This window comes from Delphinus delphis, chromosome 4, assembly GCF_949987515.2.
Source record: "Delphinus delphis chromosome 4, mDelDel1.2, whole genome shotgun sequence".
NCBI classification, from domain to species: domain Eukaryota; kingdom Metazoa; phylum Chordata; class Mammalia; order Artiodactyla; family Delphinidae; genus Delphinus; species Delphinus delphis.
Window position 1 is genome coordinate 67970164 of NC_082686.1, and position 16846 is coordinate 67987009.

Consider the following 16846-nt stretch of genomic DNA (forward strand, 5'->3'; position numbering starts at 1 on the left):
ATGTATGTGGTGGAACTTTGTGAGGTTTGTACAACACAGGTTAGTTGTGTATTTCGGTGACCCCACTTCCCTGTACTTGGATCCTGGAGAGCATCCACACTGCCTTCGCACCCTGGGAGGCACTCTGGGGAGTTTAGAAACCGTGGTCCTTACCCACAAGGAACTTAACTGCTACTTGCAAAACAAAACTGAAGCATGTAATCATGACAGAAAAATTAACGTTAAGTTATGTAATCTACTTCACTTAACGGAAGGTTGTGAATCACACCTCTTTTGTTGTTCTGTGTTGTTGTTCTTTGTTTTTTTTTATTTTTACATCCTTATTGGAGTATAATTGCTTTACAATGGTGTGTTAGTTTCTGCTTTATAACAAAGTGAATCAGTTATACATAGGTTCCCATATCTCCTCCCTCTTGCGTCTCCCTCGCTCCCACCCTCCCTATCCCACCCCTCCAGGTGGTCACAAAGCACCGAGCTGATCTCCCTGTGCTATGCAGCTGCTTCCCACTAGCTATCTATTTTACGTTTGGTAGTGTATATATGTCCATGTTGTTTTTAACAGTCAGCCCAGATCAATCGGTATGAGTTTCTGAAAGCCAGCTTCCTTCAGGAGTGCTTCAAAAGCATTAGGACAATCACAACAAGTTGCATTTATCTTTCAGCATGTGAAGGCAGAGAGACTTTTAAGTTCAGACTGTTCATGTAAGCTGGGTGTTTTTCCTTTTCATACTGTCAAGTTCATATACCTAATTTTTGTTCTGGCATCTGTTTTTAACAATTAGAATGAATAGTCTAATTGTAAATTTCCATTTTCTCATGTATCCAACTTCCATCCTCAGCAGTCTCCTGAAACTGCTTCTGCTCAGATCATGCAAGACCTCCTTGTTGCCGAATCCAGTGGTTACATTTCAGTTAAACCCTCTTTCTGTTTGATCTGAAATTATTGGTACCTCACTTTCATCTTCTCTAAACCCTTCTCTCCTTAGTTACTATGACACCAGGTTTTCCTGTTTTATTTTTTTTCTGCCTCTATAATTACTCCTTCTCAATTGTCTTTCTAGACTCCTCTTCCCCTGACTATTTAAATGATGGTATTCTCCAGAGTTTGTTCCCCAAACCCAATGTATATCTCTCATCTCAGACCTCTTTCCTTAGCTTGCAACCTGTAGTCAACCACTTATTGGACATTTCTACAGTTATGGGTACCCCCCTTTATATCCAGTCATTCACTTAACTATATCTATTATACCACCTTAACAGCCCTCCAAACCATCCCTCCTCTGTACCTCACTGTTGTTGCCAGTAGTGCCACCGGGTCCTTGTCCTGGACTCCATGCCTAAGAGTGTTCCACTCTGGTTTTCCTTCAGTTTTGCCATTCCTTATGGGGTGAGGAGTCTGTAGAGCCGAAGAGATGTGTCTGCCCTGCCCATCACCACTTTCAAGCTACACAAGACCCCAGCAATCCCTGCAACATACCTCTTTCCCAGGTCTGTTCTTCCAAGAGTGAACTGCATCCCTGGGGTGTGCTCCCTAGGCCCAAGGGGTAGCTAAGGGGCAGGTGTTTGGAAGGGGATAGCTGGAGCTTGGATGGAGTTGGACCTTAAGGTTCATGTGCATGTATGTGAAGCCCCTGATGTTATAGATCAGAACCAGAGGTCAGAGGAGAAGGAGGGTGTGCAGGGACCTCTACTAGTACTCTTGTCCCAGGCCCCACAAGCTTAGGCCTAATTATTGCCTTATTTTTCTTTATATTCCTGATAGAGTACTGGTAGGTTACTCTTCAACTACTCTACTTAAAAAGTTTTAGCTTTTTAATTTTATATTCCCATGTACCCATGGCTATCACAGTGCCTACCCAATACACAGTGAATACTCAGTACCTCTTTGTTAAATGAATTAAATAATACAACTTGTATTGAACCATTTATAATTATTTCCTCTCCTTAATTGTCATTTTAAAGAATTTACGGTAATGTTTGTATGATTTTATTATGTCTTAGGGCCAGTACTTTTCCAGAAAAAAAAAAACCTCTGCATTACTATTAAATGGGAAAACAAGATTTTATATATATAACTGAATTATTTTTAAATATATTTTTACAAACAAGTTAATTTCATAAAATAGGGTAAGTTTTCTTTCCCCCAAGGCTTTTTTTTTTTAACATCTTTATTGGAGTATAATTGCTTTACAATGGTGTGTTAGTTTCTGCTTTATAACAAAGTGAATCAGTTATACATATACATATGTTCCCATATCTCCTCCCTCTTGCGTCTCCCTCCCTCCCACCCTCCCTATCCCACCCATCCAGGTGGTTACAAAGCACCGAGCTGATCTCCCTATGCTATGCGGCTGCTTCCCACTAGCTATCTATTTTACATTTGGTGGTGTATATGTGTCCATGCCACTGTCTCACTTTGTCCCAGCTTACCCTTCCCCCTCCCCGTGTCCTCAAGTCCATTCTCTAGTAGGTCTGCATCTTTATTCCTGTCTTGCCCCTAGGTTCTTCATGACTTTTTTTTTTTTTAGATTCCATATATATGTGTTAGCATACGGTATTTGTTTTTCTCTTGCTGACTTACTTCACTCTGTATGACAGACTCTAGGTCCATCCACCTCACTACAAATAACTCAGTTTCGTTTCTTTTTATGGCTGAGTAATATTCCATTGGATATATGTGCCACATCTTCTTTATCCATTCATCTGTTGATGGACACTTAGGTTGCTTCCATCTCCTGGCTGTTGTCACTAGAGCTGCAATAAACGCTGTGGTACATGACTCTTTTTGAATTATGGTTTTCTCAGGGTATATGCCCAGTAGTGGGATTGCTGGGTCATATGGTAGTTCTTTTTTTTTTTTAATTTTTTTTTTTGTAGTTCTACTTTTAGTTTTTTAAGGAACCTCCATACCGTTCTCCATAGTGGCTGTATCAATTTACATTCCCACCAACAGTGCAAGAGGGTACCCTTTTCTCCACACCCTCTCCAGCATTTATTGTTTGTAGATATTTTGATGATGGCCATTCTGACTGGTGTGAGGTGATACCTCATTGTAGTTTTGATTTGCATTTCTCTAATGATTAATGATGTTGAGCATCCTTTCATGTGTTTGTTGGCAATCTGTATATCTTCTTTGGAGAAATGTCTATTTAGGTCTTCTGACCATTTTTGGATTGGGTTGTTTGTTTTTTTTGATATTGAGCTGCTTGTAAATTTTGGAGATTAATCCTTCGTCAGTTGCTTCACTTGCAAATATTTTCTCCCATTCAGACTATACTACAAATCTACAGTAATCAAGACAGTATGGTACTGGCACAAAAACAGAAATATAGATCAATGGAACAGGATAGAAAGCCCAGAGATAAACCCACGCACATATGGTCACCTTATTTTTGATAAAGGAGGCAAGAATATACAATGGAGAAAAGACAGCCTCTTTAATAAGTGGTGCTGGGAAAACTGGACAGCTACATGTAAAAGAATGAAATTAGAACACTCCCTAACACCATACACAAAAATAAACTCAAAATGGATTAAAGACCTAAATGTAAGGCCAGACACTATCAAACTCTTAGAGGAAAACATAGGCAGACCACTCTATGACATAAATCACAGCAAGATCCTTTATGACCCACCTCCTAGAGAAATGGAAATAAAATCAAAAATAAACAAATGGGACCTAATGAAACTTAAAAGCTTTTGTACAGCAAAGGAGAACATAAACAAGATGAAAAATAGGGTAAGTTAATGGTAGGTGACGGAAACCAGTGTCAGGCAAACATGAAAATCTTTATATTACAGATTGGTGTTATGCCATGGTTACCAGACGGCAGTGCTTATAACCACTTAGTAAGTGTCAGGCCCTGAGGGACTCTAAGATGTAGGTGCAAGAAGGAGCAGAACTAAGATCTGGAAAATTTAAAGATTCTGGGAAGAGCAGGCACTGGATTTCCCTGCCAGGTTTCCCATGAATTCAGAGGGTAACTCAAAATCCTATAGGTCCCAGTTCTCCTACTGAGCTCATTTATGAGGAGTGCATTTATTTATGATGACTTTAATGCAAAAAAGCACTTACTTATTTAAATTAGAATAATTTTGAAACGCCAAAACAGCTTGTTTTTCCCTATGATTTTTCACTTTGATAATTCATGTTTTAGGTTGGCCTTCCAAGTTCGGTGACCTTTTAGACTTAGTAGCCATCTGTAATGTCCCTAGTGCTATACGTGCTCTGGATATTTACTTTAGCAGGTATACATGTTATAGTGAGAAATATTCTGATCTGAGAATTGAGTAAACTGGACTTGGATGATCCTTACCTTATCTCAAGCTCACATGTTCTATGACTTATGTTTGCTCCTTGGAAAATAGTCTATTCGTGATTTCACTGAGAAGTAGCAAAGAGTTAAGCCATGGCAATGATTTGAGTTTTATACCTTAGTTTTCAGGATTCATACTGTTTTATCAAGGTTTTTTTTTTTTTTAATAGGTCGTTTCTTCCATGTTCTCCTTCTACGCTTAACATTTTTAGGCATAATAAATCTTACTCATTCCAACCCTTCTCCTTCTAGATGAGATGAGTCTTTCAGGAATACCTCATTAAAGGTGTTAAATGTAAAACCAGTTACCTTTATGAGCCGTCATGTGTCGTTTGATTATTGTACCATCACGAGTCATGATTAAAACCACTTAATGACAGTGTTTCAAGAATACTTCTATGATGAAATTTCTGTGTGACAGCTGGGGACCCTCTGGCATTTGGAGGAGGTATTTGGTTTATAAGCAGTTTCATTGTGTTTGTCATCTAGAAAATACTTCCCCCTTACGCAAGAAAGATTTTAATTGTCTTTGGTTTTCTTAATTTAGTAATATTAACGACGCTTGAAGCCATTTTGCCTTCGAATAACTTTTCCAACATATACAAAGATTTGAGCAGATGTAATTCACATATTTCACTTCCCACTCACTTATGCTTCTACGTTAGGGCCCTACCTCTCCTCACATGCCTGTTTATTATTTCCTTGTACATTTGAAAAACTTTTTCTAAGTAGCTTAAGGTGGTAGTTGCTAAAAAGAGGATTTGGCACCCACATGGTGACTGAAAAGCAAAAGGAACAGAAAGAAAAAGTAGTTAGTATCATGTGTATGTCACATACACTGTTCCTTCCCTTTCCTCTGCCTCCAAGGTAGAAGAGGTTGACTCACTTCCCATTCTTGTCTGCCACCGCTTACCCCCTTGGTGTCCATACGTTTGTTCTCTACTTCTGTGTCTCTATTTCTGCCCTGCAAACCGGTTCATCTGTACCATTTTTCTAGGTTCCCCATTCTTGTCCGTGCTTTTTGGACTTCTGGCTTCTTTTCTCCTTCAAGGCTACTCTTGAATGTGAATGTATATTTTGGGGGTGGAGGAAGAAATGTGGGAAAAGGGTTTTCACGTTCCGTGTTCAGCAGGGAACAGGATAGAGCACTGAATAGAATAGTGAGGAAGGATGAGCAGGAGAACAACTGGAATGGAAGCAAGAAACTACTTTTCACTAACCCTTACAATTAAAGTCATGGTCAGAAGATTGGGACTGGAAGGGACCTAGTGATCTGTGATTATAGTACCTTAACCTAACAAATGCTCGAGGCATGAATATTCAATTTAAACTAATCTCATCATTTTAGAGGAGAAGGGATGGAATCCTACAAAGACGTATTACCCAGGGCCATTCAACTAGTTAGGTGCAGACTAGATCCTCTGATTCCTCTTCCATTAGAAGATTCTGTAATGATTACTTTCTTTTTTGTATTTCCATCACCTGGCACAGAGTAGGGTGTGGAATGTTGAGCTCAACGAACTGTGTTATTTGTAGGGCTGGCGGCACTTACTAGGTCTCTGTGAGTGGCAGTCTAATAGAGTATGGATTTGGGAGTCAAACCTGGGTCTAAATCTTAGCTTGCCTGTTAGCACTTGGGCAAGTTTCTTTATCTTTCCAAGCCAAAGCTTTCATATCTCAATAAATGGGGATAATAATAGCTTCCACATAGTGTTGTGATAACAAATGAAACAAGTTATTGGAAGTATTTAGTTTGGAATGTGACACAAATCAGAGGCTTTGGTAAATATTTGTGAAATGAATAAGGGGTGACTATTGCTGTATTTTATCTCCCTCACAGAGAGTCACCATACTTTGCATTTCAGATGTGTCGTAGTCTTTACAGATATGTATTCTTATTGCCATAGTTAACTGCAGTGTGGCTAACTTCTCTTTGTCTAGAAGATTCCTGTCTCAGCTACCTCACAGCCTTTTAATTTGTTTGATTGCAGACTAATCCATGCAGGACAGCTGTTAAATGGATTGGCAGGTCCGACTGTAATGAACGCAGCTCCATTCCTCTCCACAACGTGGTTCTCTGCAGACGAGCGGGCCACTGCCACAGCTATTGCATCAATGCTCAGTTATCTTGGGGGAGCATGTGCATTTTTAGTTGGACCACTTGTTGTTCCAGCTCCCAATGGGACGGCGCCTCTTCTTGCTTCAGAGAATAGCAGGGCCCACATTAAAGATCGCATAGAGACTGTATTATATGCAGGTATTTTGAAGTTTATTTTCTTCCTGTTATGTTTTGTCTTTTATCCCCATCATCTTCACTCTACTTTCTGTATACCAGACCACTTCTTATGAAGTAGAGGACTAATCCATACATATTCATACATGTGCTTTCCTTTCATGTAATATGGAGATGCCTATTTAAAACTGACCCTTTCTTGGAAGTTATGAAGTTTAAAATGTATTATTGCTACATGTAAGGTTATTTCTTAACTTTGCTCTTCCTGTCCATACAGTTAAGCACTGTGGTGTATTTTCTAGGTACCAGTATAAAAAGCTGAACATCACGATCCACGATAAATATTTGTTAAGCATCTGTTGGTAGGTGTTAAGCCCATTGTCTCCCTTGCAGTTTCCCTGTCATTGGCCGTGTTCTCTCACCTTATAAACCGGTATCACCCATGATTTATCCTTTTCATTTCCTACTCTCTGTATGTTTAGTCTATTCATAAGGGACGTTGATCTTTTCAAAATATTCTCCTGGGTCCTTTCTCTTTATTTCTAGAGTCAAGCCCTAGTCCACTCTTAGATCTCCTTAAATATATCCCCTCTGGGGCTTCCCTGGTGGCGCAGTGGTTGAGAGTCCGCCTGCCGAGGCAGGGGACGCGGGTTCGTGCCCCAGTCCGGGAAGATCCCACATGCTGTGGAGCGGCTGGGCCCGTGAGCCATGGCTGCTGAGCCTGCGCGTCCGGAGCCTGTGCTCCACAACGGGAGAGGCCACAACAGTGAGAGGCCCGCGTACCACAAAAAAAAAAAAAAATATATATATATATATATATATATATATATATATATATCCTCTCTCCCCATGTGCCTGTTTATTATTTCCTTCTGCATTCAGAAAACTTTTTATAAGTGTTTACTATATATCAAGGACCTTGCTAAGCACTGGGATTTGGTAAGATCACTGATGAGATCATTATAATACAAATAAGGATATACAGAGCTTAGAAGGCCTAATTGACTTGGCTTTGGGGAGAAGTTGAGGAGTCAGGGAAGGCTTGACTGAATGTTCAAGCGGATTAAGGTTCCTTATAGAAGGAACAGCAAGTGAGAAGGCAGAGAAGGTATGAGAGCTCAGTATGTCCAGGGAACTGCACGTAATTTGCTGTGACTAGAGTGGTGTAAATATGTGTTTGGGTGTAGGTAGCAAGTGGCAGAAAATGAGACTGGAAAGATAAAGGACCAGATTATGATGTACTTCATATTAGTTCATGTATTTACTTATTAATTTAACAAATATATTTTGAACTCCTATGTATCTGTCAGTGTGCTAGGCCCTGAAGTAAACATGGTTCCTGACCAGACAGAACTTACAGTGTCCCAAAGGATACAGACAAACAGTTGTAAAACAGGGTGGTAAGGGCTATAACCAAAGATCTACAGTTGCTTTGAGAGCTCAGAGGAGAAGCACCTAACCAGATTTTGGTGGTCAAGTAGAGCTTCCTGGAGTTGCACCATCTAAGTTGGAACCTGATGGATGAGAGTTACCTAACTATAATGGGCAGAAGGAAGAATACATTAGAAAGACAGAGAGAACCATGGAGGAGAAGCCCAGTAATGGCAGGGAGAGCCTGCTGCATTCAAGCAACTGAAAACCCAGAGTAGCTTAGATCTGGTGAGAGTGGTGATAGATGAAGCCAGAGAGGTAAGCCATACCACACAAGCCTTCTAAGCAGAAGTAAAGGGTTTGAAGTTCATCATGTTGTAGGCAAAGGCCACACTCTGGAGAATTTTACACTAGAGAGTTCTCTAATGGAATTTACATTTCAAAACATTGGCCTGGCCAAAACTTTCGTTTGGGTTTTTCTGGAACATGGAGAAACCCAAACGAATATTTTGGCCAACCCAGTAGGATTTGGAGGGAAGAAAAGTGAAATTAGAGGTGGTGGCAGTAAATAAAGCATTTAACCCCCTGTATACAGCTTACTCCTTTTCTTTTTTTTTGTTTTATTTTGGGGACCCAATGTTATTGCAGAATGCGCAGGAAATTTGGTATTTTCTGCTTACATTACTCTTCAGTCTCCCACTTTATTATATAGGAAAAGGCATGACTTGTTTTAAAAATTTAATTTCATTTATTTTTTTATACAGCAGGTTCTTATTAGTCATCCATTTTATACACATCAGTGTATATATGTCAATCCCAATATCGCAATTCATCACACCCTCCCCCCGTGCCACTGCTTACCCCCCTTGGTGTCCATACGTTTGTTCTCTACTTCTGTGTCTCTATTTCTGCCCTGCAAACCAGTTCATCTGTACCATTTTTCTAGGTTCCACATATATGCGTTAATATATGATATTTGTTCTTCTCTTTCTGACTTACTTCACTCTGTATGACAGTCTCTAGATCCATCCACATCTCAACAAATGACCCAATTTCGTTCCTTTTTTTTTTTTTTAACATCTTTATTGGAGTATAATTGCTTTACAATGGTATGTTAGTTTCAGCTTCACAACAAAACGAATCAGTTATATATATACATATATTCCCATATCTCTTCCCGCTTGCGTCTCCCTCCCTCCCACCCTCCCTATCCCACCCCTCCAGGCGGTCACAAAGCACCGAGCTGATCTCCCTGTGCTATGCGGCTGCTTCCCACTAGCTATCTACCTTACGTTTGGTAGTGTATATATGTCCATGCCTCTTTATCGCTTTGTCACCGTTTACACTTCCCCCTCCCCATAGCCTCAAGTCCATTCTCTAGTAAGTCTGTGTCTTTATTCCTGTTTCACCCCTAGGTTTTTCATGACATTTTTTTTTTTAAATTCCATATATATGTGTTAGCATACGGTATTTGTCTCTCTCTTTCTGACTTACTTCACTCTGTATGACAGACTCTAGGTCTATCCACTTCATTACAAATAGCTCAATTTCGTCTCTTTTTATGGCTGAGTAATATTCCATTGTATATATGTGCCACATCTTCTTTATCCATTCATCCGATGATGGGCACTTAGGTTGTTTCCATCTCTGGGCTATTGTAAATAGAGCTGCAATGAACATTTTGGTACATGACTCTTTTTGAATTATGGTTTTCTCAGGGTATATGCCCAGTAGTGGGATTGCTGGGTCATATGGTAGTTCTATTTGTAGCTTTTTAAGGAACCTCCATACTGTTCTCCACAGTGGCTGTATCAATTTACATTCCCACCAACAGTGTAAGAGGGTTCCCTTTTCTCCACACCCTCTCCAGCATTTATTGTTTCTAGATTTTTTGATGATAGCCATTCTGACTGGTGTGAGATGATATCTCATTGTAGTTTTGATTTGCATTTCTCTCATGATTAGTGATGTTGAACATTCTTTCATGTGTTTGTTGGCACTCTGTATATCTTCTTTGGAGAAATGTCTATTTAGGTCTTCTGCCCATTTTTGGATTGGGTTGTTTGTTTTTTTGTTATTAAGCTGCATGAGCTGCTTATAAATTTTGGAGATCAATCCTTTGTCAGTTGCTTCATTTGCAAATATTTTCTCCCATTCTGAGGGTTGTCTTTTGGTCTTCTTTATGGTTTCCTTTGCTGCGCAAAAGCTTTTAAGTTTCATTAGGTCCCATTTGTTTACTCTTGTTTTTATTTCCATTACTCTAGGAGGTGGGTCAGAAAGAATCTTGCTGTGATTTATGTCATAGAGTGTTCTGCCTATGTTTTCCTCTAAGAGTTTGATAGTTTCTGGCCTTACATTTAGGTCTTTAATCCATTTTGAGCTTATTTTTGTGTATGGTGTTAGGGAGTGATCTAACTTCATACTTTTACATGTAGCTGTCCAGTTTTCCCAGCACCACTTATTGAATAGGCTGTCCTTTCTCCACGGTACATTTCTGCCTCCTTTGTCAAAGATAAGGTGACCATATGTGCGTGGGTTTATCTCTGGGCTTTCTATCCTGTTCCATTGATCTATCTTTCTGTTTTTGTGCCAGTACCATACCGTTTTGATAACTGTAGCTTTGTAGTATAGTCTGAAGTCTGGGAGCCTGATTCCTCCAGTTCCTTCTTTCGTTCTCAAGATTGCTTTGGCTATTCGGGGTCTTTTGTGTTTCCATACAAATTGCAAAATTTTTTGTTCTAGTTCTGTGAAAAATGCCAGTGGTAGTTTGATAGGGATTGCATTGAATCTATAGATTGCTTTCGGTAGTAGAGTCATTTTCACAATGTTGATTCTTCCAATCCAAGAACATGGTATATCTCTCCAACTGTTTGTATCACCTTTATTTTCTTTCATCAGTGTCTTATAGTTTTCTGCATACAGGTCTTTGGTCTCCCTAGGTAGGTTTATTCCTAGGTTTTTTATTCTTTTTGTTGCAGTCGTAAATGGCAGTGTTTCCTTAATTTCTCTTTCAGATTTTTCATCATTAGTGTATAGGAATGCAAGAGACTTCTGTGCATTAATTTTGTATCCTGCAACTTTACCATATTCATTGATTGGCCCTAGTAGTTTTCTGGTGGCATCTTTAGGATACTCTGTATATACTATCATGTCATCTGCAAACAGTGACAGTTTGACTTCTTCTTTTCCAATTTGTATTCCTTTTATTTCTTTTTCTTCTCTGATTGCCATGGCTAGGACTTCCAGAACTATGTTGAATAATAGTGGTGAGAGTGGACATCCTTGTCTTGTTCCTGATCTTAAAGGAAATGCTTTCAGTTTTTCACCATTGAGAATGATGTTTGCTGTGGGTTTGTCATATATGGCCTTTACTATGTTGAAGTAGGTTCCCTCTATGCCCACTTTCTGGAGAGGTTTTTTTTTTGGTTTTTTTTTGGTGGTACGCAAGTCTCTCACTGTTGTGGCCTCTCCCATTGCGGAGCACAGGCTCCGGACGCGCAGGCTCAGCAGCCATGGCTCACGGGCCCAGCCGCTCCGCGACATGTGGGATCTTCCCAGACCTGGGCACGAACCCGTGTCCCCTGCATCGGCAGGCGGACTCTCAACCACTGCGCCACCAGGGAAGCCCTCTGGAGAGTTTTATCATAAATGGGTGTTGAATTTTGTCAAAAGCTTTTTCTGCATCTATTGAAATGATAATATGGTTTTTATTCTTCAATTTGTTAATATGGTGTATCACACTGATTTGCTTATATTGAAGAATCCTTGCATCCCTGGGATAAATCCCACTTGATCATGGTGTATGATCCTTTTAATGTGTTGTTGGATTCTGTTTGCTAGTATTTTGTTGAGAATTTTTGCATCTATATTTATCAGTGATACTGGTGTGTCATTTTCTTTTTTTGTAGTATCTTTGTCTGGTTTTGGTATCAGGGTCATGGTGGCCTCATAGAATGAGTTTGGGAATGTTCCTTCCTGTGCAATTTTTTGGAAGAATTTGAGAAGGATGGGTGTTAGCTCTTCTCTAAATGTTTGATAGAATTCACCTGTGAAGCCATCTGGTCCTGGACTTTTGTTTGTTGGAAGATTTTTAATCACAGTTGCAATTTCATTACTTGTGATTGGTCTGTTCATAGTTTCTATTTCTTCCTTGTTCAGTATTGGAAGGTTATACCATTCTAAGAATTTGTCCATTTCTTCCAGGTTGTCCATTTTATTGGCATAGGGTTGCTTGTAGTAATCTCTTAGGATGCTTTGTATTTCTGTGGTGTCTGTTGTAACTTCTCCTTCTTCACTTCTAATTTTATTGATTTGAGTCCTCTCCCTCTTTTTCTTGATGAGTCTGGCTAAAGGTTTATCAATTTTGTTTATCTATTCAAAGAACCAGCTTTTAGTTTTATTGATCTTTGCTATTGTTTTCTTTGTTTCTATTTCATTTATTTCTGCTCTGATCTTTATGATTTCTTTCCTTCTGCTAACTTTGGGTTTTGTTTGTTCTTCTTTCTCTAGTTCCTCTAGGTGTAATGTGAGATTATTTGAGATTTTTCTTGTTTCTTGAGGTAGGCTTGTATAGCTATAAAATTCCCTCTTAGAACTGCTTTTGCTGCATCCCATAGGTTTTGGATCATCGTGTTTTCATTGTCATTTGTCTCTAGGTATTCTTTGATTTCTTCAATGATCTCTTGGTTATTTTGTAATGTATTGTTTAGCATCCATGTGTTTGTGTTTTTTACGTTTTTTTCCCTGTAATTCATTTCTAATATTATAGCATCGTGGTCAGAAAAGATGCTTGATATGCTTTCAATTTTCTTAAATTTACTGAGGCTTGATTTGTGACTCAAGATGTGATCTATCTTGGAGAATGTTCCGTGTGCACTTGAGAAGAAAGTGTAATCTGCTGTTTTTGGATGGAATGTCCTATAAATATCAATTAAATCTATGTGGTCTATTGTGTCATTTAAAGTTTGTGTTTCCTTATCAATTTTCTGTTTGGATGATCTGTCCATTGGTGTAAGTGAGGTGTTAAAGTCCCCCCCCATTATTGTGTTATTGTTGATTTCCTCTTTTATAGCTGTTAGCAGTTGCCTTATATATTGAGGTGCTCCTATGTTGGGTGCATATATATTTATAATAGTTATATCTTCTTCTTGGATTGATCCCCTTGATCATTATGGAGTTTCTTCCTTGTCTCTTGTAACATTCTTTATTTTAAAGTCTATTTTTTCTGATATGAGTATTGCTACTCCAGCTTTCTTTTGATTTCCATTTGCATGGAATATCTTTTTCCATCCCCTCACTTTCAGTCTGTATGTGTCCCTAGGTCTGAAGTGGGTCTCTTGTAGGCAGCATATATATGGGTCTTGTTTTTGTATCCATTCAGCAAGCCTGTGTCTTTTGGTTGGAGCATTTAATCCATTCACGTTTAAGGTAATTATCAATATGTATGTTCCTATTACCATTTTCTTAATTGTTTTGGGTTTGTTTTAGTAGGTCCTTTTCTTCTCTTGTGTTTCCCACTTAGAGAAGTTCCTTTAGCATTTGTTGTAGAGCTGGTTTGGTGGTGCTGAAGTCTCTTAGCTTTTGCTTGTCTGTAAAGCTTTTGATTTCTCCATCGAATCTGAATGAGATCCTTGCTGGGTAGAGTAATCTTGGTTGTTGGTTCTTCCCTTTCATCACTTTAAGTATATTTTGCCACTCTCTTCTGGTTTGTAGAGTTTCTGCTGAGAAATCAGCTGTTAACCTTATGGGAGTTCCCTTGTAATTTGTCATTTTTCCCTTGCTGCTTTCAGTAATTTTTCTTTGTCTTTAACTTTTGCCAATTTGATTACTGTGTGTCTCGGCGTGTATCTCCTTGGGTTTATCCTGTATGAGACTCTCTGCGCTTCCTGGACTTGAGTGGCTATTTCTTTTCCCATGTTAGCGAAGTTTTCGACTATAATCTCTTCAAATATTTTCTCAGGTCCTTTCTCTCTGTCTTCTCCTTCTGGGACCCCTATAAGCCGAATGTTGTTGCATTTAATGTTGTCCCAGATGTCGCTTAGGCTGTCTTCATTTCTTTTCATTCTTTTTTCCTTATTCTGTTCTGCAGCAGTGAATTCCAGCATGCTCTCTTCCAGGTCACTTATCCGTTCTTCTGCGTCAGTTATTCTGTTATTGATTCCTTGTATAGTTTTCATTTCAGTTATTCTATTGTTCATCTCTGTTTGTTTGTTCTTTAATTCTTTTAGGTGCTTGTTCTGTAATTCTTCTAGGTCTTTGTTAAACATTTCTTGCATCTTCTCGATCTTTGCTTCCATTCTTTTTCCAAGGTCCTGGATCATCTTCACTATCATTCTGAAATCTTTTTCTGGAAGGTTGCCTATCTCCACTTCATTTAGTTGTTTTTCTGGGGTTTTATCTTGTTCCTTCTTCTGGTACATAGCCCTCTGCCTTTTCATCTTGTCTATCTTTCTGTGAATGTGGTTTTTGTTCCACAGGCTGCAGAATTGTAGTTCTTCTTACTTCTGCTCGACAGCTCACTCCTTTTAAAGAAAGAAGTTGAAATGTAAAAGTAACTAAGTAAATAAAACTGAAAGTAGGTAAAACATAAATTTTATTTAAATTAAAATTTATAAATATATATATATTTATAATTTATATAAATATATATAAATTTTATATATAAATTTGTTATATCATTCTTTTTATTAAAGCTTAAGAAATCATTATATCTTTTAAATGACTGGATTTTAGGCATTATTAGGCATGTATTAATGCTCTACATCCTCTGCCTTATGGTTCCCATGCAGTCAAGCAGAAATCCCTACTCAAAGCTTCCAGCTATTGCTTCAGTGCTTTTGTATTTTCCAGTTTGCCTCCCTGAGATAATGTCCCATGACCCTTCATTCCATTAAAAAATACTTTGCTTAGAATCATGATCTTAAGAGATTAATGACTCTTAAACTAAAATTATTTCAGACAAAGACATCATAAGTAAACTTTTGACCAATATATGTAGGCCCACAGTTTCTCAACAAAATACTAGCAAACCTAATCCAGTAAAATAATAAGGATTATACACTACCAGCAAATGGGATTTATTCCTGGAATGCAATTTGGTTTAACGTTCAAACTTCAGCTAATGTAATATGTTAAATCAATAGAATGAAGGAGAAAAACTATGTGATCATCTTAACGGATGAAAAACAAAAGCATTTGGGAAATCCAGTAACATTTCAAGATAAAAGCACCCAACAGATTAGAAATAGACAGGAGCTCCCTCAACCTAATAATATTACGGCATCTACAAGAAACCCATAGGTAATATATTTAATGGTCAAAGACTGAATGCATCCCCTCCTGAGATCAGGAACATGTCTACTTAACATTGTTTGGAGATTCTAACCAGGATGACTGAGTAAGAAAAATAAGTAAAAGGCATCTATATCAGAAAGAAGATTGTAAAGCTATCTCTTGAAAATGACGTGATCTTGAATATAGAAAATCCTCTGTAAGCTAGAATAAAACTATTAGATCTAAAAAAACAAGTTTTAGGGTGCAAGATTAATATATAAAAATCAACTGTATTTCTACACATTTGCAATGAACAATCCAAACATGTAATTAGGAAAACAGTGCATTTGCAATAGCCTCAAAAAGAATAAAATATTTAGGAATAAAATTAACAATATAAGTGTAAAACTTGCACTCTGAAGACTATAGAGCACTATTGAAAGAAACTAAAGAAGACCTAAAGAAATGAAAAGACATCCTGTTCATGTGTTAGAAGTTTTAATATTATGAAGGTGATAATACTCCCCACATTTATCTACAAATTCAGTGCAATCTCAATTAATATTCAGCTGCCTTTGTTGCAGAAATTGGCAAGCTGATCTTAAAATCTGTATGGAAATGCAAGGGACTCAGAATAGCCAAAACAACCTTAAAAAGGAACAAAGTTGGAGAACTCACAATTTCCAGTTTCAAAGCTTACTACAAAGCTACACTGATCAAGACAGCATGGTACTGGCATAATGATAGACATATAAATCAACAAAAGTGAGATTCCAAAAATTAACCATTACATTTATAGTCAATTGACTTTTGACAACAGTGACAAGACAATTCAATGGGGAAAGAATAGGCTTTTCAACAAGTGGTATTGGAATAACTGGATATGCACATGCAAAAGAATCAATTTGAATCCCTTCCTTACCCCATACATAAAAATTAATTCAAAATAGGTCATAAACCTAAATGTGAGAACTAAAACTATATAAACTCTTAGAAGAAAACATAGGAGTAAACCTTCATGACCTTGGGTTAGGCGAAGCCTTTTTATAAGGGATAAATGGCACAAATGGCAAAAGAAAAATAGAAAACTAGGATTTCATTAAAATTTAAATCTTGTGCTTCAAAATACACCATCAACAAAGTGAAAAGACAACCCATAGAATGGGAGAAAATAATTGCAAATCATATATCTGATAAGGAACTTGTATCCAGAATATTTTTTTAAATTCTTACAATTCAACAACAAAAAGACAAACAATTCAATTAAAAGATGGGCAAAGGACTCAAATAGAGATTTCTCCAAAGAAGATACACAAATGGCCAAGAAGCACATGAAAAGTTGCTCATTGTCATTATTCATTAGGGTAATGTAAATCAGAACCATAATGAGTTAAACTTCAACCCAGTAGGGTGACTATAATCAATAAAATGGAAGATAACAAGTGTTGATGAGAAAGTGGAGAAATCGGAACCCTCGTACTTTGCCAGTAGTAATATAAAATGATACAGCCTCTTTGGAAACAGGTTGGCAGTTCCTCAAAATGTTAAACATAGATTACCATATGACCCACCAATTCCATTTCCAGGTATATGCCTAAGTGAGATGAAAACATACATCCATGCAGAAATTTGCACGCAAATATTTGTAGTAGCA

The 16846-nt window shown here is 38.0% G+C and overlaps 1 protein-coding gene across 1 annotated transcript in view; it reads left to right on the forward strand.

Moving 5' to 3' along the window:
* Nucleotides 1-16846, forward strand: part of SLC49A4 (solute carrier family 49 member 4) — a 91730-nt gene that overhangs the window by 23469 nt on the left and 51415 nt on the right. Inside the window, exon 3 of the mRNA XM_060010764.1 lies at nucleotides 6308-6573. Within this exon, the coding sequence (XP_059866747.1) occupies nucleotides 6308-6573 (266 nt within the window). The remainder of the gene's footprint in view (nucleotides 1-6307; nucleotides 6574-16846) is intronic.